Raw genomic sequence first — 25,987 nt, 5'->3', positions numbered from 1 at the left:
TCCACCCTCCCTGTCGACTGATGCCACACACACACACACACACACACACACACAGGGCACATACTTCACATAGTGTTCACATGGATGCTCAGTCATATGGAAACAAATGGCAGTTTCAGTGAATTTGGATCACAGCTAAAGTATTTTCACATTCCACATCACTTTGCTATGAAATTTAAATTCTTACATAATCTGAAAGTTGTCATTTCATTAGGTGACATAGTTAATTTGTAGATTTAATATGTCAAGTTTTACTTACACTTAAATAGTGATATTTTTACTTTTAGTTAAAATCACCAGTAGTTTTTTGTTTTCCAGTAAACTCCAGTAAAAAATGATACGTCCACCCACATCTGCGCCCTGACTTTACTGGAAGCAACAAATACCAATGCAGAAAATATTTCATTTTTTACCCAGCACATTTAAGTGATGGTGATGAAATGTTCACTGTGTTTATTTACACGGTAGTGGAGCTCAACCACTCTTTGAACCAGAGTGTAAAGATGGTGATTACGCCACATAAATCATACAAATGTTATTAAAATCAACAATGAAAAAATGTTTAAATCCATTCATTTAGATAACATTGTACAAAACAGAGTGTTTTTTTTTCACGAGATTCAAATGAGAGAGTTAAAGTCTTCAACTAAATCCACAGCGAGTCTTTAGAAATACAGAATATAAAGGACTTGACATGGGTTTCCCTTAGCTCAGGGCTAAAACCACAAAACTGCAATATCTTGGATGATGTGTCTCTCTTTATCTAAACGGAGACAAAAACTATTTCTATATTAAGAAGCAGCTATCATACCAGTATATTAACATGTTAAAAATGACCCAAACCAGAGACAGACCCGTCCTTAAAGGGTTTAAACTGAAACTGAGTGAAGAAATCAACCATCAACCTCTTGTTTACTCCTCTGCTGTTGGGAAACCAGACCGATACAGAAGTGGCTGTACTGTACTACACTGGACACTAGAAAAAAAAGGGGAGGGGGCGACTGCTCAGCAACTTCCAAGAGCAAAGATCTATGTCCACCTGAGGACAATAGTAGAATAAAGCTGCACTTGATTCTGCCCCTCTACCAAGTCCAGTATCTTAACGAAGCCATCAGGGCCTCAAAAGCTGAATAAATGAAGAGATCTGCAACTTCTAAACTTCTACCTCTACCTCAACGACATGTCTTCTACTACATCTATAACGCGTGGTGAGGAGAGTGTGCAGCCAATAGTTGGGACAGTTTGTAGGGCAGCCATCTTGATGATGTCACACAAAATGAGGAACAATGGCATTTAGCGATCGAAAATGTAAAGCCACTTGTCAAACTGAAAAGCCAAAGAAAGCGGGACCAGGATTTTTTTTTTCTCTTTCTTTCTCAATACGTTCCTTAACTTTGAAACTGCAAACACTGTTTAAGAAAGGCCCATTATACCAGGCCTCTAGCTTGATTGCATGGAGTCATTTAAAGGATTAGCTGTCATTAAATGTTTCACTATAATATCCCCTTTTTAGGGGTATTATAAGAAGTTCCTCTATTTAAGGGGTATTAGACTGCGAGGGTCTGCAGAGAGCTTTCATCTGAGCGTGCTGGCACCAGTCAAAACCGAAGGCCAGAGACGGGAGAGACGAGGATTGTGGGCAAGTAAATTCATTTAGAGTTGAGGCTTTCTTGAGTAGAGACCAACAAATCAAAGTGACCTCAAGTGTCTGGAAAACAAATCTGATTTGATGCACAATTGTGGTCAACATGAAACATCAGCCTGAGTTGTAACCAAACAATAAAACTGAAAACATTACGTCGGTTCTGAGTTCCAGGTTGGTGGGCTTGCTCATGCCTCACCGTGCTGCGTTGTTAGTGTCTCAGAGCAGTAAATCCTAAAGGGGTCCACTGTTCATTTTTAACTGCAGCATTAGTCTCCGGATATGTTCCTTCATACACTCTTTAAACGCCTTCCTCTGGGCCTGTGACAGCAGTTTCTCTTACGTGCCAGACGACCTGCTAACTAACTGCCATAAGTGAAACATTATATGATACCCTTGAAGAATGAGAAGCTTTTATTGTGCCCTCATTGATTGCTATTAATTATACTAAAAGCCGAACTGTACGGCATGATGCTTCGGTACAGCTATAGATTATTTATGTTGCTAATGTATTGCAGGTTCGCTGTATCTGCCAACACTCAGTCCAGAGGACGAAGGGATTAAATAAATTGCTGTGCCCACATTAAAGTTCTGCAGAGCGTTTTGTGAACGTATTACAACAGAGAGGATGTATTGTGCCATGTATTGATTTAGGCTACGCTGTATATGCAAACTTTGTGCTGTACTTGGGCATAACATTGAGAAAATGATATATGGCTTATATTACAATCTATCTTCGTGCCCTTGAATCAAGGACCAGCGCCAAGTTGTCTCACTCGTATCTATTAAGGAAAAAAAAAAAATCTTTTTTTAAGGTCTCATAGAGTTTAAAGGCAGTTGTCCATGTGTTGTTTGATTATAAAGCAGGTCTAGCTTCTATATTAATACTGTGAAAGTATCAAAGCCTCAGTCCACAGAGAAATGCACACAGCCTGTATTCACAAACTGAGCCTTAAAACGGGCTGTCAGGACTTCTGTAACTTTGTGATGTCACAACAAAGCAGTAACCACCCTCAGCCACACCCCAAGACCCGCCCACCTGGACCCCCCATCCAACCTTGCAAGATTTGGTTATTCTGAGTGTTTACCTGAAATCTGCTATATTTTTTATATTAGATCACTCAGAAAGCCAGTGAGTCAGCCAATCAGAAGAGAGGCTCAGAGCCTCCTCTCTTCTGATTGGCTCACCAACCTGTTGTCACTAGAGCTCCAGGGAGAAGCCTGAGAGGGGAGATGTGAAACTACATTGAGATGGTTTTTGGTTCTCAAAACCACAAATATATCTTCTGATGGATCAACACTTCAAATAAAAGTGTAAAATATGGAGCTTTAAATATCAATTCGAAAAATGTGATTCTAAAAAACAGTCTCTTTTACAGAGCAGAGTTAAACAAGAGGTTAAGCTGTGTCTGCAAGGACTGACACACACACAAGGAAGGATTACATCAGCAGACGAGCATGACAATTCATGCTGGTGGTTTTTATGGTCCACTGCCTTATCCCTAATCCCAGAAACACACACACACACACACACACACACACACACACACAAATACACACACATAGAGTCACACTTTCCCAAACTCTCCACTCCATCCTTCTTGCCTGTCCTGGCTGCATGTGTGGTTGATTGTGTCTGTGGTTAGGCATCTATCACGACCTGCCTGAAGGAGGGACAGGGGGTTGAGTGGAGCGCTGCCTCCTCCGGCAGACAGTAATGATGAAAAATGTCTCCTCTGAAATCCAGTCCGACATAGGCAGTGGATGCACGCCATTCCCACCCCACCAGGAGTCACGGGTAACGCTGCTGCCCAGCCGGGACGCTGCTGTGTTATGTTACATTTACGTTGGCCGAGGAATGCTTCCGAGGAATTCGGGGATACAGTGGAGGACTGTGCGTGGAGAGGGGATCTGTCACATGGCGGACAGGAGCCGGCTCTGGGTTACACATTAAACAACGAATGACAAATCTGATGTCAGACATTGAGTTTTTTAAATTTACACATTGGCAACTTCGAACTTAAAGAGCAAATTTTTTTTGAGGGAAGCAAAACTAAATGATATAATGTTGACAGCATATTCATGATGTAATCCTGTTTAACACTTTCCTTCTTCACTTAAGTGGCAACCAGATACCATCTTTAGGCTGAATGTGTCAAGGCTACCAGAGAGTCCCAGATTAATTGCACGTATTTTGATTAATTGCAAATTTATATATGTTTTTGCAACTTAGTTGTTTCATCAACTAAGGTGGGTCATGCGTTATTGCTAATCTTTTGGCTCGGTGCACTCTACATGATGGGAACCTGGAAGCGACAGGGTCCAAACAAAATGCACAGCAGGTGTGGGGTCACCTTTTCCTCACAGTTTAACTCGGTTGTGTAATTTCTGGTGGCGGATTCCAGCCATAGCCAATGGGACCTGCTTCTGCCTGTACTGAATTACAGTATATTAACACATTGATAAGAGGCATGTCTGAGCAGCCACACACACTTTAACCCTTAATCCACAGAGTATAATGTGGAACTGGAAGAACGACATACTTAAAAATTTGAATAAAATAATCCAGACAGTGACAAAGACAGGGTTGATGGGTGAAAACACAGCTGTGGGCGTACACTGCTACTTCACAAATCTGTTTAAGAATAAGTTCTATGTTTTCACACTATGCCCTCATTCTTGTTCTCCCCAATTTGAAGCAAATTGGAGGCAATTGTAACCCGCTCGACTACGTGCCAAAAATTCCCAAACTGCTGTCAGGTTTTCTCACGCCTGGGGCCATGTTTTCTGGGCAACAACTTTTGCAAGGTCCTGTTGTGAAACACTGCGGCTGCAGTTCACGGCTGCACACACACCAACACTGAAATCAGTGCAAGACGCACGCACGCACACACACACACATATTCTCTCTCACATGCAGATCATAATATACTTTCGATCAATGACATGTTTCTTTTTCAAAGTGTGCTTTGACCTCTGGGTCAGAAAGAGAAAGAGAGCAGAAGAGAAGAGAGGAGAAGAAATAAGAGAGAACTGAAAACAAGAGGAGACATACGCCACTGTCATTCCAGCTATGACCATGGGCCACCAACCACATAACATGGTAAGCCAAGGAGAGACCACACACAGACGCAAGCACTACAGTAACAAGCAGTGCTTTATATTACACTAACACATACAAAGTCTACACTAATACAACAAACACATCTGATTTCACTCTCTTACAGTGCACACATTTCCTGTCATCCATACCAGCTCCAGTGAGCGCACAGTAGAAGCAGCGCAGCGCTTGCAAATATACACAGACTAATATATGTCTCTTTTACACACACATTCATACAAATGCACATGAAAACTGTACATCTACTGTATATATACATATGCAAAAACATTAAAACCTACCAATACAAACCACACCAGTGGTGCACCTACGGCGGGTCACATACATGCCTGAAAACACACACATCTGAGAGCACTTAAAGCTCTCCGCTTCTCCCTGCCAGTCAGGCAAATCCACAATGCGGAGGGTTTTTGCTGTGAAACAGAACACAGTACAGCCGACACTCGGGACAGCCAACAGCTCAAATACCAGGCAACAGCTCTTTCTGCCCCCCCCCTCCCTCCCTCCCCTTCCCATCTCACAACCACACTCCTTACCTGAAACACTGCGGTGGCCATCCTGTGTCAGCGTGTGTGTGTTGTGTTGTGTTATGTTGTGTCGCTCTCTCTTTTTCACTCTTTGGGTTCCTCTCTGTCCGGCTGTGTTTCAGTGCTGCATCGTCCTTTCCCCTTCTGTCCCCCCCCCCACCTCAGTGAAGCAGAGAGGTTTTCTCTGCGCTCCAACCAGATGGCTACAGCTAAATCCACTCACTGTTACCTTGGTGCAGCGCAGAGCTGGAGGAGTGTACAATGTGTGTGTGTGTTTGTGTGTGTCAGATAAAGTGAGTGAGAGAGAGAGAGAGAGAGAGAGAGAGAGAGAGAGTTGGTGCGTGTGTTTCAGGCTCCGAGCTAATAGGTCTGGCTAGTCTCTCCCTCTCTCACTCCTGCTCCAAGAAAACGAGCATAAAAATGTCTAAAGAGTCATCCCACAACTGGAAACGGCGCAGTGCAGCATTCAGCGCTGAATAAGCAGGCAAAGTCTGGCCACAGGCTATAGCTATTTCCCTCTCGTTCGCCGCCTGGGTTTTCTCCTCCCTCTTGTTCAGTCCATTTTCACCCTCCTCCCAAATGGGGAGACACATGAGTAATGAGAAAGGAGAAAAAATATCGAAGTGAATTTCCCAGGGAGATCAGGGGGAACGGGACATGAGCTCAGAAAACAAAAGCACAGCTCTTTTCTTTCTCTGTCTCACTGTCTTTTTCTCATTCACACACACACACACACACACACACACACACAAGTACACACACACACTACACACAAACTCCTTCCTCACAAGGCTAATTCTTCATTCTCTCCTTGTTATCAGCTTCTCAAGTTACAGGTTAAATGTGAATCGCCCCCCCCCACCACCTCCACCGTCTGTCTCATTCCCTCTCTGTACCGCACACACACACACACACACACACACACACACACACACTCTCTCTCTCACTCTACAGCTGCAGGGAGAGAGAAAGTACCATGAATGAATCCATTGACTTCATGGCAACTCCAAAGTCAAACAGTGTCAACAGCAGCGAGCAGATACATACTTATCAGTCAGCGGCTGACACCATGTGTATGTGTCACCTCACAGCACCACTTCATCATGTTACATACTGATAGAGTTAAACTCTTAATACTCTGATATAAGGAGATACGAATGATTAGAAAAATGCAAGCATGCACAACTTAGTAAAGCAAAATTACATTACAGTAAGCCAGTCGTAGACCACTGCCTTCACTGATTGATTACTGTCCCTTTAATTAATGAACTAATCAATACGGAATAGTTAAAAATCACTTTCTTACATTGCAGAACTTCCCGACAGTAAATACTGTCTTTTTTGGAAATGTTAAAAACACCGTTGCTTTGTGATATCATGAGTTCCCGCACATAAGTGACTTTTAAATTAGCAACTGTTATATCAATCAGCTTCAATGTATCATGACAGCCAGCTAAAATTTCTCTCATCAGATGGAATGATATCAAATGATGTGGCCTGTGATCAAAAAGGTGCTGTGTGACCAATTTAATGCACAAGTAGCTTTAAAAAATACCATCAACCACAGGATCCCCATACAGAGCGTCGCAATTCAAAGGAGCTCGAGCAGAAGGACGACTGACACCATCCGTGTTGGTGTTCAGCTGTGATTGGTGCTTTGAGTAAAGAACCAGGAAGAACCCTCCAACTGACCACATGTTCATGCCTGAGACTCCATTCAAAGTGATTTAAATAGCCCTGACGCAGAAGCAATAGTGGAGTCATTTCAGTCGTCAGAGATACGGCCCGCCTCCGAAACACTCAGCGGTGACGAAACCAGCGTTTGTCCCACAATGCTTCAAGCTGCCGCTGCTGCTGCTGCTGCTGCTGCTGCTGGAGGCGACAGTGATGAGAGACTGAGACTGAATTAAAACAGTCAAATTACAGGCCGTGAAACCCAAACAATTCACTGAAAAACCCCAGTAGGGATGAGGAGAACTGCAGCGTCTGTGGATTCGCCCCTACAAACACCATTCACATTAAATATATAGTAATACCATTACCGCTATTGATAATATCAAAATATTGATTAGAACAGTGGAGGAAGTCTGGCTTTAACCTCACCTGGATTCCTGATGGTAGCCAGGTAGCACTAAACAGCAGCAGTTCTCACAGACTTAACGTTGTGGCATTTTAATTTGTTTCCACGACCTCACCGTCCGTTATCCGGTAGCAGACAAAGGGACATTACTGAGGAATGTTTGGTTCAAATTTGTAGCGCATTAACTATTATGCCTCAACATGGAAAGAATGGCCACTGCCTTTGATGTTGTTGTGAAGTAATGACATGGAAGGTAGCTGTAAAAGCAACACCTTCAACTCAAACTCGTGTTCACCAGATGTCGGCTCGGTAAGCGTTACTTAATCCGCTATTAATGACAAGGGCTAAAGGAAGGAAGGGAGGACTGGCAGAGACGCCGCATGTGGTTTATGGTAACAAAACAACACGGCCATTTATGTGAGATGCACAGGTTTAATGCAGGGACCAGCCTTACGCGTGGGAGGTGGGAATTCCCCTTGTTCCTTGGTGTCTGTGTTTGTCCATGCGGGTATACAGTTACTGTACTTGGAGCTTCTGCGCTGTAACACCCGCCGCAACAGTTGCATGTCTGTATGTTAAGAAGTGCAAAGCATGAGAAAGTTATCCGTCTGCATTTAAGGCCAATATGTTTCTCCTCGTCTCGTCTGTTTCCTGTGTCCTGGCTTTTATTATTATCATGACCCTGTGACTGCTGTCTGTAATCAAACTAACACTGTCACAGACGACCGTCAGACGGCCAAGCCACAGGTTTTTTGGTCGAGTAGGGCGCAGATTGCTAGCGTTAACTGTAGAAAGACATAATTTATTAAGTTAGATCTCTAAATTGTTAACAGGTCTCTCTTTCACTCAGCAAATGTACATGACAGGACAAACGCATCCATGTGTTGTCACTGTTCTTCAATTTGACTTTTCAAACCGGAAGAATCACGATGGCTCTTCCAGAAAAGTTGAGTGATAAGCAAAGAAGAATAAACCGAGAGATCAATAGTTCTACGCCTTGGACAAATGACAATGAGAGGGGAAGAAAGTGATGAAGACAGAGGAAGGAAAAACAAGGAGTCTCAAAGAGAGAGGGAGAGAGATCTGTCTGGGTGAGGTCCAGTTTCACAAGTCTGACTCAGGCTTTCCCAAGAAACAGCAGAGCCGAGCAGATCACTGTCCCTCATCACCAACGCCCAAGCAGCGCACACACCAGACTTAACATGGACTTTTCTACTAGATGGTCATGATTAGGCAGCAGGCATGTGAGAGAAAAGTCGACACTTTCAATCAAAGGGCAGGCCCGGAGATATATGGGTGGGGAACTCAGACAAAAAAAGGTTCCAAACTCCCTCCAGTACGTATTGAGGAGGTGAGAAAGGTATTTCACTGCTGTTGTGGATGGAGAAGTTTAAAGATGCCAGAAAAATGGGAGCATGCTCTGCAACTGCTCAAAAAACAAGTTTTGTGGGGCAATGAATTTAAATGTCATGTAATTTATGCAGCTCTACAAAGTCTTGCCCCCTCACTTATTTCTTCCATCACTGTCTCTCTGCATACACTTGGCCCATTGTTGACATTCTTTCCAGCAACTCTTGATTACTCCATCATGTTAAAGGCTGGGCGTTCCTGTTTGTTTTCTCCGCTGTATCTATGCACATGTCGCTACCATGCAGTTACTAAATACATGGCTATAAGCCACTGCTCCTTCTTGAAGCCATTTGCTTACACACAGGAACAAGGAGAGCTGACACATGATTGTTTTTCGACTTTGTGACATTCACATATCACTGAAGGGATTAGTGTTTTGCAAGCTAGGAGGGTTAAAGTTAAAGCTGCACCGATCAATCTTTTCATGTCAACAACAGACGGTGAAACCTGACCTGGCGTTTTAGCATCTTTCAGCTCATTGTTTCGGTTTTACAGCTACGGTTTTGGTTCAGGCTACGTCCACACTACATTTTTGTTTCAGCTCCGTATCAGAAACGATCTCCGCCCATACTAACACACCTGAAAACGCACACATACATGACCATTCAAGTACACTGGGCATTGCGTGAGGGTGGTGTAAACAGGAAGCAGATTGTCAACTCAGCAGTTGATTAGTTGCACAAAATACTACCAATGAGGAGCATCAAAGACAACCGTGGCGTTAAAATGCAGAATTTAACTGCGCAACAGCTGCTAGCAAAGACAACAGCAAATTTTTCTGTTTCATTATCCATGTTGTATTCACCACTTGTAGTCGAGGGCGATATGATCCAATCGGGGAGTGACTGCGGGTGTCTATGTTAGCATTTCCAAAGGTCTCTCATTTTTGCCCGTCCAGAATACAATGCAAACCCCGGAGGTTTCAAACTATAACAGGACCAGCAGCGTTTCCAAAAGTCTCTGTTTTAGGCGCTCGAAAGCGGGCATAGTAGTGTGGACTTCAGGCGTAAGCGTAGCAAAAGTGATGCGTTTTAAAATGAAAATGCATGAGTGTGGATGTAGCCTCGGTGTCACCGCTCTCATCAACCCCAGGTGGCCAGAAACATGCCTCCACCGCTAATTCTGCTCCGCGTTTTCCGGGTGTCTAAATGTTTGCTTAACATGTTAGCCATAACAACTTTATGAGGTGACAGCATGTTAATGTTGTGTTCACAGCTTGTTCAAGAAGCGGTAAATGCAGCTTTAGAGTTGCCTTAGTGTTCTCCCAGGACTGCATTATACCTGCAACGGCTCAACATATCTCTGCATATGATGTGTTCTGCTGCAAGTATGTAGAATCAGTCAAGTATCCTCATCCTCATGATATGAAACAAATTGAAATTGAAACCAAAAACAGAAGAATCCTTTCCGATTCACCAAGAGCCCTCAAATTAGAAGCCATATGATTTATCCCGTGCTCGACTTGTTGTTGTATTCCTGTAAACGTTTGCTGTCATAAGGAGAAGGGCAGAGTAGAGAGCATGTGTTCTGTCCTGTGACTGCGAATTCAATTAGCTCCAGAGCTGTTGGCTGGCTCTGTATGTGATCCGACTGGGAGCCGCTTACCACAATACAATACAATACATACAAACGCAACAGCAAAGAGCCAAGCAAACATTTTAATTATGAGCCCACACCATCCATTTCATATTTGCCCTCGGTCTTTCACATCATTTGACTCTGACATGGCTTTTTGTGTGTTTTCTTAACAGGAGTCCCCCCCACCCCACCACCACCCACCCCCCCTCCTGCTCTCCTTCCTATATGTAACTCCCATTCCTCACTCTTTGCTGGGCCACATCGAATAGGAAGGAAGTTGTTAATGCTGTTGCTGTTTCAATAACATGCTGACATCTTTGAAGCTTCGCTCGGGGTTATGTAATACCTCCTGCACTTACAGTAAAAGAACAATGTGTTGCATCCCTCTATTAATGGCTGGTTTATCTCACTATCTGGTGTGAATGATTTATAAGGAACTTAGCTCTGCGATTTTATTTAAGTCTTAGAACGGCTAAAATCAACACATTAAAAATCGCATTAACAGATGAGTACAAAGACAGTCTGCAGCAGCAGGAGTGGAGTGATACTTTAAAACACAGTTGACAGGTTTTTTAAGCACTTGAGTCAAATACCTGTCAGTTAGTCTTACAAAGGTTTGAGAAATAAACTGAAAATGAACTTTTGTTGCATCAGCATTCAACAGAAATTACTGCAGAGTACAAGCCCAACAACCCGACAGCAGGTATTCAATCTGCCAGTGTCAGCAAAAAGTGAAATCCCTCATGCCTGCTTTCACCAGTGCCAAAACTACAGCGCTACAACAGCTATATGATCATGAAAGAGATTAGCTGGTGCTTCTAACTCCAGTCTGTATGATAAATCAGCCCTGTAGCAATGTGTGGTATCTGAAGGAAGTCACTGGAACAGAGGATGTGGTTAATCATGCCAAATGATCCTCACAGCTGCTGCTTTAAAAAAAAATCTGTATGAGACAGAATGAAGTTTGAAGACAGAAAAGACTTCCTGGGACATTTCTGTCAGATTCCTCTGTGCATGAAGTCATAGAAGCTACAAGTTACCAAAGTTTAAAGTAGCAGTTTTAGTACTGAAATGATTAGTTAATCGATGTAGAAATAATCAATAACCATTTTAGATCACCAATTCATTGTTCAAGTTATTTATTATGCAAAAAAGTAAGAGTTACAGCAATATTAGCAGCAGTGAAACTGTACTTGGCCACATTGGTGGTTTGAGCTAAGCGCAAACACATGCTAACATGATAATTTACACTAAAAGTACAGCAGAGGCTCGTGGAAATGTTATTTGTTTTGCAGGTGTTTCATCACAGAACAAAATAAGTCTTGTGCAAATTAAAAAATTTGACCTAATGACGGTTTTACAAGTCATCTTGAGGAGAACATGAATGTATCTAACTTCATGTCAAACAACTGTTGGATAGTTGTTGAGGCGTTTCCCTCAAAACCAGAACGGTCAGCACCATGGTGACGCAAGAGGAAAAGTATAGTATAGATTAAATAATATAATCAAATAATTCAAAAAGTAATCAGCAAATGACTAAAAAAATAAAAGAAACCTTTAGGTGCAGCCCTACAGGGAGGTCAAAGGTCAGAGTCAACAACAGAACAGATTCCTCTGGGCTGGTAGGGATTTAGTTTTTACTTCAAGATCTTTAACTGAGTGTATGTTTACTGTCACTTGGATGGTATCTCTAATGACTGCCTGACCAGACAGCTACTGTAACCTTCTACCATTATAAATCCAAGCTGTGTTCACCAGGTGAGGGGAAGGCCAGATGCAGAACCGATGTTCCCTCTAAAGAACGCACCTCACATGGGTGGATACAGGTGTTTGGATGTGTCAGCTACATGGAGGCAATAAATATTACAAGATGGATGGTCTGCCTTATTCTCAGCCGAACTTAATATCTCCAGGTGATCACTCAGAAATGTTAAAAATGTTGGGAGACGGTATAGCCACTGATGTGCACACAGTGCTAGAATGACTGATAGCTTAAACTCAGAGGTATGTCGTTTTATCCTGAAAGGTCCTTGAAGGGATTAAATTCATACATTTATTTTCAATGCAACTAATTATTTTAATATTGTAATGATGGAAGAGATGGATCAGTGTGCGACAATGATGGAAAAGAGGCCGAGAGCTGCAACTGAAAGATATTTGTGGAGCATGAAAGGATTCAGAGACAACCTAAGAACCAGCGCTACGAAGACTGTTAACACACACGGCAACACAAAGGAGCAATTCACAGCTTTACATCTGGCGTACATGATGGGCTACACAAGGACATGTCCATCAGCAAGCTGCAAACAACAGTTCTCCAACTGAAACATGTTGTGGTCAGTGAAAGGAACTGAAGGGGTCACAAATAACAACTCTGAAATAACAATCAAACACATTGGAGGCCAGCCAGCACAAAGAAACACTGCAAACATGAATTCTGAGAATTCAGAAGCGGAGAAAAATGAAAACAAATGCTTCATCATTTTGGAGCAGAGAATGAAAAACTAGTGGAGCCACAGTGAATACGTTTTCCTCAACTTTGCTTTCTCAGAGTTCTTTACTCATCTGCGGTGGAACGGGGTAGTTTCCTTCTCAAAACACACTTGACGGGCAACAAAGGGTCAATGTAATCACAACTCTGAAATAACAATCAAACACATTGGAGGCCAGCCAGCACAAAGAAACACTGCAAACATGAATTCTGAGAATTCAGAAGCGGAGAAAAATGAAAACAAATGCTTCATCATTTTGGAGCAGAGAATGAAAAACTAGTGGAGCCACAGTGAATACGTTTTCCTCAACTTTGCTTTCTCAGAGTTCTTTACTCATCTGCGGTGGAACGGGGTAGTTTCCTTCTCAAAACACACTTGACGGGCAACAAAGGGTCAATGTAATCCGATTGGTTCTCAGCAACTCAGCTTCTTCCCCAGTATAAGTGCGACTCACATTAGCCCGCAGTAGGGAAATTGACTTGTGTGCAACACGAGTGAAAAAAAAAAAACAGCAAGTTAACAAATCACTTTCATCCATTAAGAGTGGGAGAAACATATTATACTGTATGATATGTTTATATTGTATGTGACTTAAAGGGAAATCTGCTGCATCGCTTTCCAGCACAAAGGGAAACTGTTTTGCTGCACAACAGTGAAAGATTTGAATACAGGTTCACCTCAGTGACGCTACAAAAACAGTGCACGCAACTCTTACCAAATCTACTGATGTTGCATTTTTTGAATGGTAGGTGCAGAGTGGGAGCTTCTACCATGGCTGCTATTACACTGAAATTAGCGTGAGCAGACTATAAGCTCTTAAGTAGTCAGAGGTTTTACCTTTCCTTAATGCTTTCACAGCAGTACAGCAAGAAAATCCCAGACATCCTGCCCCTTTCCTTTTTAGAAAGTAAGTTCGAGCAAAGGAAGAAGACGTGACAGAGTCAGGGACGTAGGAATGGAAAGTTACTCCATATGCAGGAAAAATGTACACGGAAATTATTCTTGTCTCCACCCCCCCAAGGTGATCTAATGCACCCTTTCTGGCTCCTTCCTGTCATCACCCACAAGTGAAATTTTACTGACAAGATTTAAAGCATTTTTCACATCCAGCTGTGAGTAAACACACCTAAACTGTTGGGGACACATGTGTTCACACACAGGTCTGACCATTTGTTTGCAGCGGTCAGGTTAAATATGGGCCACATGTTATCCTCAGACAGAGATTTATAACTGTAGTGTGTGCTTGGGAAAATCGTCCCAGCTTAAAATTAGTATCGAGGGTTTAGATTCGCAACAGAAGATCATACTGTATATGACTGACAGCCCATAGAAAAGAGCTTAATCTGGTTTAAAACGTACCCGCTGGTCTCACAGGCCCGACCGGGTGCCAGCAGTGATCATGCTTCACCCTGTCGCGGTCACTCCCTTGTTTTTCATCTCAGGCTTGTTAGCAAATTGCTTCCTGCCGGAGCGATGACATATTTCGGTTGAAATGTTTACAAAAGGAAATGCTGCTGTGATTTTTTCGGAGATGGAAAGTTTCGCTTTTGTGTATAAAGACACTGGGAGTATGTTCTGTGCTCCTGTAACGTCTTCTCCCAAGCTGATTTGACCTCTGGCTTCCTGAAATCCAAATGTTATGGACAAAGCCCGTCGCCTACGCTTTCATTCATCACGCTTTGTTCTTCAAAACGGCAACATAAAAATTTGAGTGGGTTGTTCTGGAAAAAGAGGAAAAAGGACATTTTCCACCCTATGTTTTGGCTCTATATTTATCCTCAATAAGCTCTATTCATACAGCACTCATACAGGGGACAGCAGACATAAATAAATCACCAACAACTTCACACAGAAGTCCCCAAATAGAGCACTAACATGGGACAAAATATCTAGTGGAAATAATTGTTAATTAATCAATAATTCACAAAAGATTAACAGGGGACACGAGTCGCTAATCATCTCTAATTTTTACAAGTTATTGGTTGAAAATATTAGTGTCAGCAGGATTTCAGTAATTTAATATTCTCATCATAGCTAGTTGTGAAGCTAGCTCAATTAGATAGCTAGCTCTAAAGCAGTTTTCTAACTTGATAAATCCAAGGTTAAATCAAGACCAGACAAAGGGCCTCATGCAATAATATTTTGGGATTCTTATCCTAAATCTTTTGCTTGTGCAGGTGCTCCACAGGTACAGAAGCTTAGATTCACCAGACTCTGCTCCAACGCCACAGCCTGATGAATGCCACGTCTTCCTGAGCCGGTGCATGTTCATGAGATGGGTTTCATTCACAAAAATGTTACCAATGAGCGGAGCCAGGAATCTCAGATGGAAATATCAACACCTGGGAAAATAAAAATTTTTAACTTGGCATGCATGAAAGGTAGTGGATTTTTTTTTTTTTGTCATATTGATGAACCCATTCATTAAATCTTTGAAATTTATTGCCACTTTCAGTTGTTAAATTTACAATGCCAGGTCAAATGGGCAAGGTTGCATGGGTTGGGCTTATCATTTCAGCCATTTTGTTTGCTAGCTTTCCACTGGAGGCCTGTCCTACATGGCTCACCAGAGCCCACACCTCGTATTTAGTGCGGCCTGTCTGCCCCTGGCATTTCCTGTGAGTAAAAGAGGGGGCAAAGCTGGCAAGTAGGACCCATTTCTATAATAGATACCAGATGAAGGGTGTGTGTATATACGTATATATATATATAGGTGTGCATTTGTATGTGTGTGTTCACATACTCGTGTGCAAATCCTACAATAAACCCCATATGGCAGTTGTACCTTTACACACACAAAACACGTGACTTTCCCTCCGTTAAAAAACCCTGCAGGAACTTCAGCTCCAGCGCTCTCCCTCTCATTTTCTTCTACGTGCTCTTTGCCCTTCCCAAAACAAGATGAATCAGGCGACGGTTCCATCCAGAGGTCTTTTATTTCTAGACACAGGGCAATCTCCAAAACGCAAGGGTTCATCCAATCTAAACACGTTCTGGTACAAAGAGCACTTGTTTAGACATTCTTAAGATTTTTTGCAGAACATAAACTCCCAAAACTCCACCTACCCCAACATCTGCATGTATATACACTCACACACATACTCTCACACACACACACACACACACATCCTGAGGAGTAGCTGACTCCGCCTAAAACATAATATTTCCTCCCAATAAACTCACGTGGATTGGAGTGTGTTCAGATTATTTGGAAAACTTTCGCACACACTTTTTACATGTTAAAGTAAAAAAAAAAAAAATTTAACATTTTTAAAAAATATTATGATTCTTACCTTGACTTCACATTTCTTGTGGCAAGCTATTCGGCACACTAGAGAAAACAGAAAAAGGGGGAAAAATGAAATTAACTTTACAGTTCATAAAAATCTCCCAAACACTGAGGAGAAATCCAAACAGTGTGGTTCAGCTTGAATCATGACTTTGAGCAGTTGTCAAGGAGGTATGAAAAAGCAAGAGGTTCATTCAAATTCCACAGAGTGTTTGTTCTGCGGTCAAAGTCAAATATCATCTGCTGTTAGCGGGCTAATGCTGCCCAGTGTTATCTTTGTGCTCTCAGGACATTGGCTCCCTGTCAAAGGCTTCATTCATTTTTCTGAAAGACACCGTGAGCAGCTTTACATCAAACATACAACATAATAGTAGAGTCAACAACTATTTAATGACAACGTTCAACATTTTATATTCACAACACCGAAAGACTGACCAACTTTTAATCCAGTCTGTAATTCAAGATATTTTATTTCTCTCTTTCTCGATATACAACTCTCCACTTCACACTTCTGATTTCTACTTTGGCTTTAGTAGAAGAGGTCAGAGCTAAATCAAACTACAAATTGGAAGTTAAGCGGTGGTGACATAGAAGTCATGTGAACGTGGTAGTAGTTTGTTTTTAGTATTTAGGCTTCAAACATCACAAAAGTGATGATCATTAGTTAAAATGATCCTGCTGCACAAAACGTGTTGATATCATAAACTTTTGTTTGGCACGGAGTTTATTTTCTGCTTTAATCCAAAAGGGTCAGGGTGAAACTTACATCCAGGTTGGCCCACAAAAATACATCATCCCTGTAGCACTCTGTGGCAGTAATATAGCAGGTATGTACATTGACCAGCATGTGGAAAATCTGAGTTGTGATCTGATGATAGTGTCATATGAAAAGTCAAGGAATCACTCAAGTTATTATAGTTCATCCAATGGAACAAAGTACAAAAGTTCAAGGTATTTAATTCAGTATTTGTGAAGAAATTTCACTCTGGACATTGATGTTAGCACAGCTGAAAAACACAACAGCCTAAAGTTTCCATTCATCAGAAGGAGGTGATGTTAGCCTACGTCTGGTTTACAGTTGAGATTGAATTCATAAAAACCTAGAAAATGTAGTGAAATAAGATTTTAAAAGTTTTTTAGCTAATAGGATTTCAACACATTGTTTGCAGCTTCCCCTCTACCCTCAAGCCCTCTGTGCAGACTCCCACTGCGTCTACAAATAAGGGTCAATAGGGGAGAGCACCTGGAGTGTCAGCCCATAAATTGTCAGATCCCCCTCGCAGGACAGAGAGTGAAAACACAGCTCAGTGTGCTGAGGTATGGGCTTTCCAAATAAAGAGAAGACTGTATGCTTTTACTGGAACACGCTTCACCTTATGTAATGAGTTATTCTTCCTGTCTCGAGCCACATTTTTCAAAGCAAGTGTAATATCCATTGTGATTAGTTGTTAAGTCACTGATATGAAGTTGGGAGGAGGCCAGTCCCCACACTGTGTGAAAGTGCAGATCAGTCGAATGTTTTAGGAACCTTATCATCTCTGTAATCTTTCTTTCCTCAGATATGCCTCTTAAAAACTTTGTTCTCTTTGATGTACAGTATGTCCCTTAATCACACATTATATTCCCCAAACAAAGCCCTCAAACCCTTTGTTCTTCAAACCACGTGCTCTTCTTCTCCGCTCTTCTTTGTTTACTTCCAAAGATCCACCCTCTCGATCCAGTGAAGATTCAGACGAGGAAAAAGGAGAGACTTGAGAGAATGGCTTTTTTCTCTGTTGTCAGCTGTGAGGTCTTATACAAGACAGGTGATTCTTTCAAAATCATGTCCAATCAGCTGATTGGACCACAGGTGGACTCCAATCAAGGTGTAGAATCATCTCAAAGATGATCAAGAGAAATGGGAGGAACCTGAGCTACATTTCAAGTGTTTATCTGAATATCTACGTAGTTTATGGAGGCCTAATCATTCTTCAGTTTTTCCTTCTTAATGAATTTTGCAAAAGTGTCAAAAATCCAGTTTTTGCTTTGTAATCATGAGGTATTCAGTGTTGACTGATGAGGGAAAAATTCATTTAAACTACTTTAGCATAAGGCTGCAACATAACAAAACGTGAACAAAATGAAAGGGGTCTGAATACTTTCTGGATGCACTGCAAACCTTAAATAGACCTTAGCCTGTTCCAGGGTCAGAGGTTAAGTGTTCAGATCAGCTACGGGTCAAGCCGACAGCCACAAGACCTTGAATCATATCCAACCGTGATTCATTTTTCTTTTCCTTTCTTCAGACACACCAGCATTATTTACTCATTTTGAGGAGACTGGTATTTTAGGAAACCCACATGCAGCCATGTTTTACTTGATTGACATGTCACTAATAAAACTCCTCATTTATTGATACTATAACTTATATCAGATGTACGGAAAAAATAAAATTCACTGTTAGCACACAAGATGCAACGTGCATTAACTGTCTGCGCCACTAATAAACCGGTAGACGAGGAGCGCATATGTGCTGAAACTGGGGAAAGTGAGAAGCTTCCTTTTTTTGAGCCAAATGTGTAATTACATCATGGTGCACTTAGTTTCTATTTAAGCACTCGCAGGACTATATTTGCATTTCGGGGGGTGACATTTAAAAGTCAGTATGACTCCTTAATTAGAGGCCTTCAAATGTGGGTGGCACAGTGAAATCCTACCGGGATACACATTTCCATGTCCTCCAGAGAGAGTTCCCATGGTCGAACCGAACAGAGTCCGGGGCAGAGAGCGACTCCAGACTGAGACAAAAATGTTGGAGCACATTAAGTTATACAAAGTCTGGAGCAGCAGACTGTGAATGAGCAGACAAATGCATTTCGTTTCATTCCAACCCACAAAGTTCATTTTCAATTCTGCCAATTAACAAGTTGATGATTTCTCCGGTTGAGTGATTAATCAGTTCTCCTGACGAGCTATGAAATGTCACAAAATAGTGAAGAATCCTCATCACAATCTCCCAGAGCTCAATGTGATGCAGTGGAAATCCTTGTTTTGTGAGAAAGTCCAAAACACAAAGACATCCGCCTGGGGTTAGTGCAGAAGGTGGATACGGAGCCTTTATGAGAGAGAGTTTAGTCTATGTTTACAGAGCAGCTCTGGCTTTAAGAGACGGAGCGGGTCATTCAGTAATCACAGGGTTGATGGTTTGATTCCCAGCTCCTCCCGTCAACATGAGTCTGAGCCCCAAACAGGTGAACGAGAGGCAGCTGTGCTGTATCAATGCAGTCTGTTCATCATATAAAACACTGTACTTGGCATTTCTGCTACAATTGCTGATTATCTGAACTAACAAACTAAAAGTGTTAAATGACCACAATGGGACCTACAAGAAGTATTTTACATTTTATTATATGGTACGACACAAGAATGGCAGTGGTGAAAAGTAATTAAGTAGATTTACTTCACTACAATTTTGAAGTACTTGTACTTTGAGTATTTCCAATTTATGTTTATACATCTACTTTACTACATTTTAGAGGAAAATATTGTACTTTTTCATTACATTTATTCTACAACTACAGTTACTAGTTACACACACGCACGCACACACACACACACACACACACACAAACACACACACACACTCTCTCTCTCTCTCTCTCTCTCTCTCTCTCTCTGACCTGTAGTCAGGTGTAAATCAGGAAACACGTGATTTCAGCAAACTGCACTAAGAATGATAACTGGCTGAGTTGCTCTGTCCTGAGAGAGACACACAGTCAGTCAGCAGAAGCTGAGTGAGATGTCAAACCAATCACAGCGCCACAACAGAAGTGAAAACACCTGCAGGCCCTTTAAGATTTTACATACAAATCATGTGATACCTTCATAAAAAAATTAATAAAAGAAGGATCCATTACTGTTAATTAAAGTACCAAAGAACATAACAAGTATTTAACGTTTGCTCCACATTCATCTGCTACATTTAAATGCTGCTTATACAGTATTAAAATGCACTGTAAGGGTCAACTCTGCATGATGAGGACTTTCATCACTTTTGATACTTTAAGTACATTTACCTGAGGGATATTCTGTATTCTGAATACGTATACTACAGCATTTCCACACTGTAGTATTACTATTTTACCCTGAGTAAAGAATCTGCATACTTCTTCCATCAGTGGAGAAGGAAGGTTCACTGAGGCCTGCACAAAGTATTTTTGACGTACTGGATGTGACATAAGTCACAGGGAATGCTCTCTTGGTTATGAAATTCAAACATACATGGCTGTTTGCTTGATAAGCATTAAAGCCATGTGCCTGTCCATCGGGACGATGTCCAGTGCCGTTTCCAGCACGTGAGTCCCCGGTAAACACCACTCCTGAGCCACATGGGAAGAAGCAGGACTTCCATATTGGGTGTGAAAGCGACGAGCACAAAGAGCCCGGGTTAGGCTTTACCTTGTTAGGAAGTTGGAGCTTTGGAGAATAAACAGAAATGTTCCTGGTGGAGTGAAGGAAGAAAAAAGGGGGTGGGGTTGCGACGGTGTTTGAGGGGTGAGGAGAGAGAAGATGCCTGAAGAGAAGAGAAGATATTGGATGAATAATATAGTGGGGGTGCAACAACTGCTCACATCAATCATTAAGAATATGAAAGGACAGCGGGGATGGGTGTCGGTCTGAATGAGGAGATGATGATGAGTGTGGAACACTAGTTGCTATCTGACTCTGGGTCTGTGGTATGCTATACAGCATCAGAGGGGGAAAAAATTATGGAGGCAGGGTGGGGGTGGGGGTGGTGGTGACTGAAGCTGGGCCATTTCCTTCTCCTGGTCCCTTGGAATGAGTGTGTACTCCCACCGGGCTGGGCTGGACCCCCTTTCAGCACCGAACACAATCAGAGGGCAGGGCTGGAGAATTTCCTCTTCCCCCCTCCCCTCACTCTCACTCTCTCCATCCCTCTCCCGCCCTCTCTCTCTTCCCTCTCATGCACAGTCACAAACACGTGAGCACCCACACGTGTACATACAGTGTACTAGCATACACAGCACGTCATACACATGACACATACTAACTCTGTGAACTAATGACTTCTCTCTCTCTTACAGTACTCAGTGTTTGATGGGGTGGAAATTTGAAAACTGAAAATGTTTGGACTCCAGGTGGCGCTCATGATAATGCAAAAAATAACTATAGGCCAAATTCAATTATCATTATTTTTATATATTTAGACTAGTATTGTTTTCAGAAGTCCTTGTCCACATGTAACTTTCATCTATTTAATGGTGTCTACTGTGAACAGAAGTCACAAGTGATTCTGCAGAAACAATGAATGCACTGCTGGACAAACTTGATTTTCTACACTCTTGAACGCAGTGACAATATTATCAATATTCAGTATTCTATATTTTTCCATATCGCAGTAACAGGTGACGTCTCTGTGCAACGGAGCTCCGCTGTAGTTCAAAAAATCATTAAAAACACATCACTGAGCCGCACTGTTGCACTGGCTGACATGTTCATTCATTATGATGAACAATGGCATTGTAGTTTTTGTTGAGGCGATCCCACACACATCATCCTGCTGCTGTAAATAAACAGTAGCACACCAGATGTGTTTACTAATCTGCAGCTGAAAATAGTCCTCAATGAATGCACAGTTTCCTGCTGTTGGAGGAATGTCCGCTCAAAACTACAGTGCCTAGCTATTTTAGTAAATTATTTAGATTTTTTTTAAGGCTGAAATGTTATATTTGGGACCTGCTTTTAAAGATTCATGTCCTCAGTTGGAACCAATGGGCTTCAGGCTGAGTGCCAGAGAGGGGTTAGGCCCCTCAGAAGTATTGAGAGATAAAATATTGGCTTAGTCTTGAGCTGTAGTCTCCATGTAAAAGCTGTAAACAACCCTACTGCTCATAACATGTCTCCACAAGCCGGTTTTTGTGAACTTTTCTTCGCGACCTGAAAACATCTCTGCACAGTGGCTGAAAACCCACTCACACTGTGGAGCATTTGTCCCTTTCCATCACGCTCCGGCTTGAATCGATCATTCACAGTGCATTCAAAGTTGGGGAGTGGGACAAGGATGGAAAAAAAGAGGATAGAATCAGGACTTGAATCAGGCAGCTATGGTTCAGGAGGTAGACTGGACCACAGTCTATCTCCAGTCTGGAAGGTTGGAGGTTTGAGTCCAGAATCCTTTAGTCTGCATTTTGAAGTGTTCTTGGGCAAGATACTGAACCCCAAATTGCCCCCAACAGTGTGTGAATGTGCGTGCATGGAAAAAACAAAAAATGTGTATGTGTAGGGAAAAGCGTTGTATGAATGTGAGCCATTGTAAACTGCTGTGAGCGGTTGATAAGACAAGAAAATCACTAAATACTGTAAATACAATCCATTTATCACAGAATCAACCACCAACCAACCTGTCACGCAACAGCTTCATATCCTTGCAGAGCTATTAACACCACACAACAACCACAGAAGTGGGTGGATGGATAGCTTGTGTTTTCAAGCTACAGAGCCAATTCAGCCTTCAGGTCATGCAATATACTCAACTCCTGCAGTGCAGTGGCTGTAAACAGCTGATAACCTCTCATGACTAAACCTCTGTTCGAAAACATCTGATAAAACGTTTTAGATTCCACGCGCCTACACACTCGCGCTAATGCTCAGTTGCGTTTTCCTGTGCACTCGCTGCAGTTCCTGTGAAGTGTCAGTCGGTAATTACTGACACTCAGTGATCACTATCCATCGTTTGACTCATACAGGGGTGTCATCATTCAGCCCACACATTTTCCCCAGATAAAATCCATCCTGCCAGTGTTGGGTTTCTGTGGGTAAAGCCCCACCTTCATGCAGCTGCTAAAGCTTTCTTAACATGGGAGATTCCCGAGAACAGTGCAGAAGAGCAGACTAAATCCTGGGTGAGTGTTCCCAGGGAATCATCTGTGTACTCAGATCTGTGTCATTTGTTTGGTTCATCCTGACAAAACACAATTTCTGTTTGCTTACCTTTCTGTCTGTTTTTATGTCACTGCGATTAGTCAGACTTTTGTTTGGTTGTAACAGCTGTTTCCCCTCATACAATCAGTAGCTACCAAAAACACAGACAGTTAACATGTAAATAGAACAAGAGCCGTGACAAATGTGGATTAAACAATCTGCACAGGTTCAGGATTGAAGTTTGTGCTGAAAAATTCTGGAAATGTACTCGGGCAGTCAGCAGCAGATGTAGCTGTAGACACGGGTAGAAGCGGGCTGCCCCGTGAGGAACATGGGACTCTGCTGCCACCTGGTGGTTATACCTGAAACTACAGCTGGGATACACACCATAGGAACACTAAATTTTTGGTTGAATTGCTGGATAGAGTTTCATTATCTAAATATAATCATGTAACCCAGCAGCACTAAACATAATTGTTTTAAATTGATTCTTCTTTTCTCACAAATTTCACTTGAGCTTTATCAGCGGATGGACTTTAGCAAGTTATTGTTGTTAATTGCAATCATAACTTATGTATATATGTGTATGTGCATATAAATGCAGATGTTCAAATCTTCATCTGCTGATGAAAATCCTCTGATATGATCTTTTGAATCTCCACTATTAAGCCAACATGGATGAGAAGTCCTTAAAGAAAAATGTAAATAATTTGTAGCTCTGTTCAAAGCAATTGTTCCAACTTCTTCTGCTGATGAAGCTCAGGCTCCAGAGCAGCTACTAAATGGAACTTCTCAACTCTTTTAAAGATCAAGAATGAACTCTCGCTCCAAGAAATGACTTCATTTCTAGAAACTACAGAGCTGAAAATACTACTATATGAAAACATTGTCAGCAATGAAGTGATAGATGTATATGTATATATATATCTGTGTACTATATATATAGAGAGATAGTATATGTAAATAAAATACTGAAATTATTAATAATTAAATAATTATAATTAAATTCTGTTGAAATTAAATCATCTTAAAAATGTTTAAATAAATATCCCTGTCTAATGAATGGCAATAATCATGTAAACTATAATATCACGTGTCATTTCTCAACAGTATGGAAACATATCCAATCATGAATTAATACAAACCAACACCAACAATGGAAATCATCGGGCGCCTCTGTGGCTCACCTGGTAGAGCGTGTACCATTAAGGCTTAGTCCTAACCACAGCGGGCCTGGGTTCAGGTCCAACCCATCCCCTCTCTCTCTCTCTCTCTGCAACATTCCTCTCTCTCCCTCTCACTGCAGCTATAATAAAGGCATAAAAAGCCTGAAATGGAAAACATTTTCCAACAAGTAACAAAGCCCAAATTTGCCCTGAAGAATGCGGAGCTGAACAAATTGAATCCATTTGAATAGACCTGTCTGTACGAGGTTCAACTACAGTTCAGTTGTAATAGTTCAACTCATCCAACAAGTGGCTCCCTAACTGCATTAACTGCTGTGGGCCTGACAGTGTGGGGACTGTGTTGTCAACTCCTAACTTTCAGTTTCTCTATAAACTCAGTCATATTATGGTTTGATTTAAAGCCATTTGAGCAGTTTGATGGCACAGACATGTGCATGTAAAACATATCAGACAGTAGCAGCAGATAAGAGGAGAAATCCAACTGAGTTTAGAATCTCTGCCTTTCACTCTGACAGCGTGGTGAGTCTGCGTCTCCAGTCGAGGCTCACGGAAAGTCGTAGTCTAGTCAGTTTAGTCGATTAGGATAATGATATTAGACTGGGAGCCAGTCACTGCCCATCATCCCAGCGGTCATCTTCATCCATCTGCCACACTTATTAGGCTAATGACTTCTGTCAATGCAAGGGACACAATACAGTAATGGTGATTAAGTTAATTGTTATGGCTTTGTGTACTTTTCTTTTTGTGTGTGCGTGCGTGCGTGCGTGCGTACGTGTGTGTGTGTGTGTGTGTGCGCGCATTATGAACTAGGCCACTGACTACACCGGGTGAAGCAAGTGTTACAGTCCCTGATAAGCAATGAAACTATTTTTAGAAATTAAAGTAACACATGTTTTCACAAACTAAAAATGTCTGTGTAACATTAGCACATGACACTAAAGCTCCATATGAAGCCAATTGTGAGCGTGTGTTTTAACCCTCATCGGCACATGTTGCATACCAGCTGTATGAGCTCAGCAGTCAGGAACAGAACTTTGATAACCTTTACTCTCCGTCACTCACACACACACACCTGCTATTGTGCTGTGTGTCCGGCCAGTTAAAGACCTGTGTTTACAGTGGATCCCTATGGGACAGCGACGTGGTCGCCTCCAGAACGAGGACAAAACCCGTCAGAAAAACAGCTCAAACAATCTTTGTAAATGAGTTTAAAGGTGTTTTTAAAGTTCTGTTTGCTGCTGTGCAAAAGCTAAATGCAGCAGCTGTGACAGGCAGAACCAAACTGTATTTTTTTTGTGTTTTCTTTCAGTTTCAGGGGAAAATTCAGGTCAACGCAATTATAAACAAAAATATAAGGACTTTATAAACCATAATAAGTGCTAAAGTCTCTTTCGTTTTACCTTTTAAGGGCACAACAGCCTTTTATTGACCTGCCAATAAACAGAAACCCTCCATTTAACCTGAACTGCACTGCGGTGAATGAATACAAAAGCCGAGCTCCTGCCCTCAGGGACTTTTCCTCTCCAAAAATACCCTACCACACAGAAGGCTGCTTTTTTCTTTTTCTTTTTTTTTTTTCTTTTTCCTTTGGAGTGGAAAACTGCAGTCTTGACCTGCATCAACATGCTATTGTCAAAGTAACTAACACCTTGTATCCTGGCAACCCGCTGAAGAGAGAGGAAGTCCACAGCTCGTGTCACTGCGAGGCCATGTGACTGGAGACTGTTAGTAAACAAGAGC

The 25,987-nt window shown here is 41.8% G+C and overlaps 1 protein-coding gene across 4 annotated transcripts in view; it reads right to left on the bottom strand.

Annotated features, from left to right (window-relative positions):
* The window catches only part of tns1b (tensin 1b), a 171,457-nt gene that overhangs the window by 85,470 nt on the left and 60,000 nt on the right, over positions 1–25,987 (bottom strand). For 3 of the 4 annotated variants that reach the window (XM_087178478.1, XM_087178479.1, XM_087178481.1), the window contains exon 3: positions 16,144–16,181. In XM_087178478.1, the coding sequence (XP_087034604.1) occupies positions 16,144–16,181 (38 nt within the window). Of the gene's footprint in view, positions 1–5,299; positions 5,787–16,143; positions 16,182–25,987 lie in introns of those variants that run through there. The other variant, XM_087178480.1, reaches the window with a different exon arrangement.

Source organism: Seriola lalandi, unplaced genomic scaffold (genome assembly GCF_002814215.2).
Source record: "Seriola lalandi dorsalis isolate HSWRI2012SDOR001 ecotype SW California unplaced genomic scaffold, Sedor1 jcf7180002054689, whole genome shotgun sequence".
NCBI classification, from domain to species: domain Eukaryota; kingdom Metazoa; phylum Chordata; class Actinopteri; order Carangiformes; family Carangidae; genus Seriola; species Seriola lalandi.
This window is presented reverse-complemented; position numbering and strand designations above follow the sequence as displayed.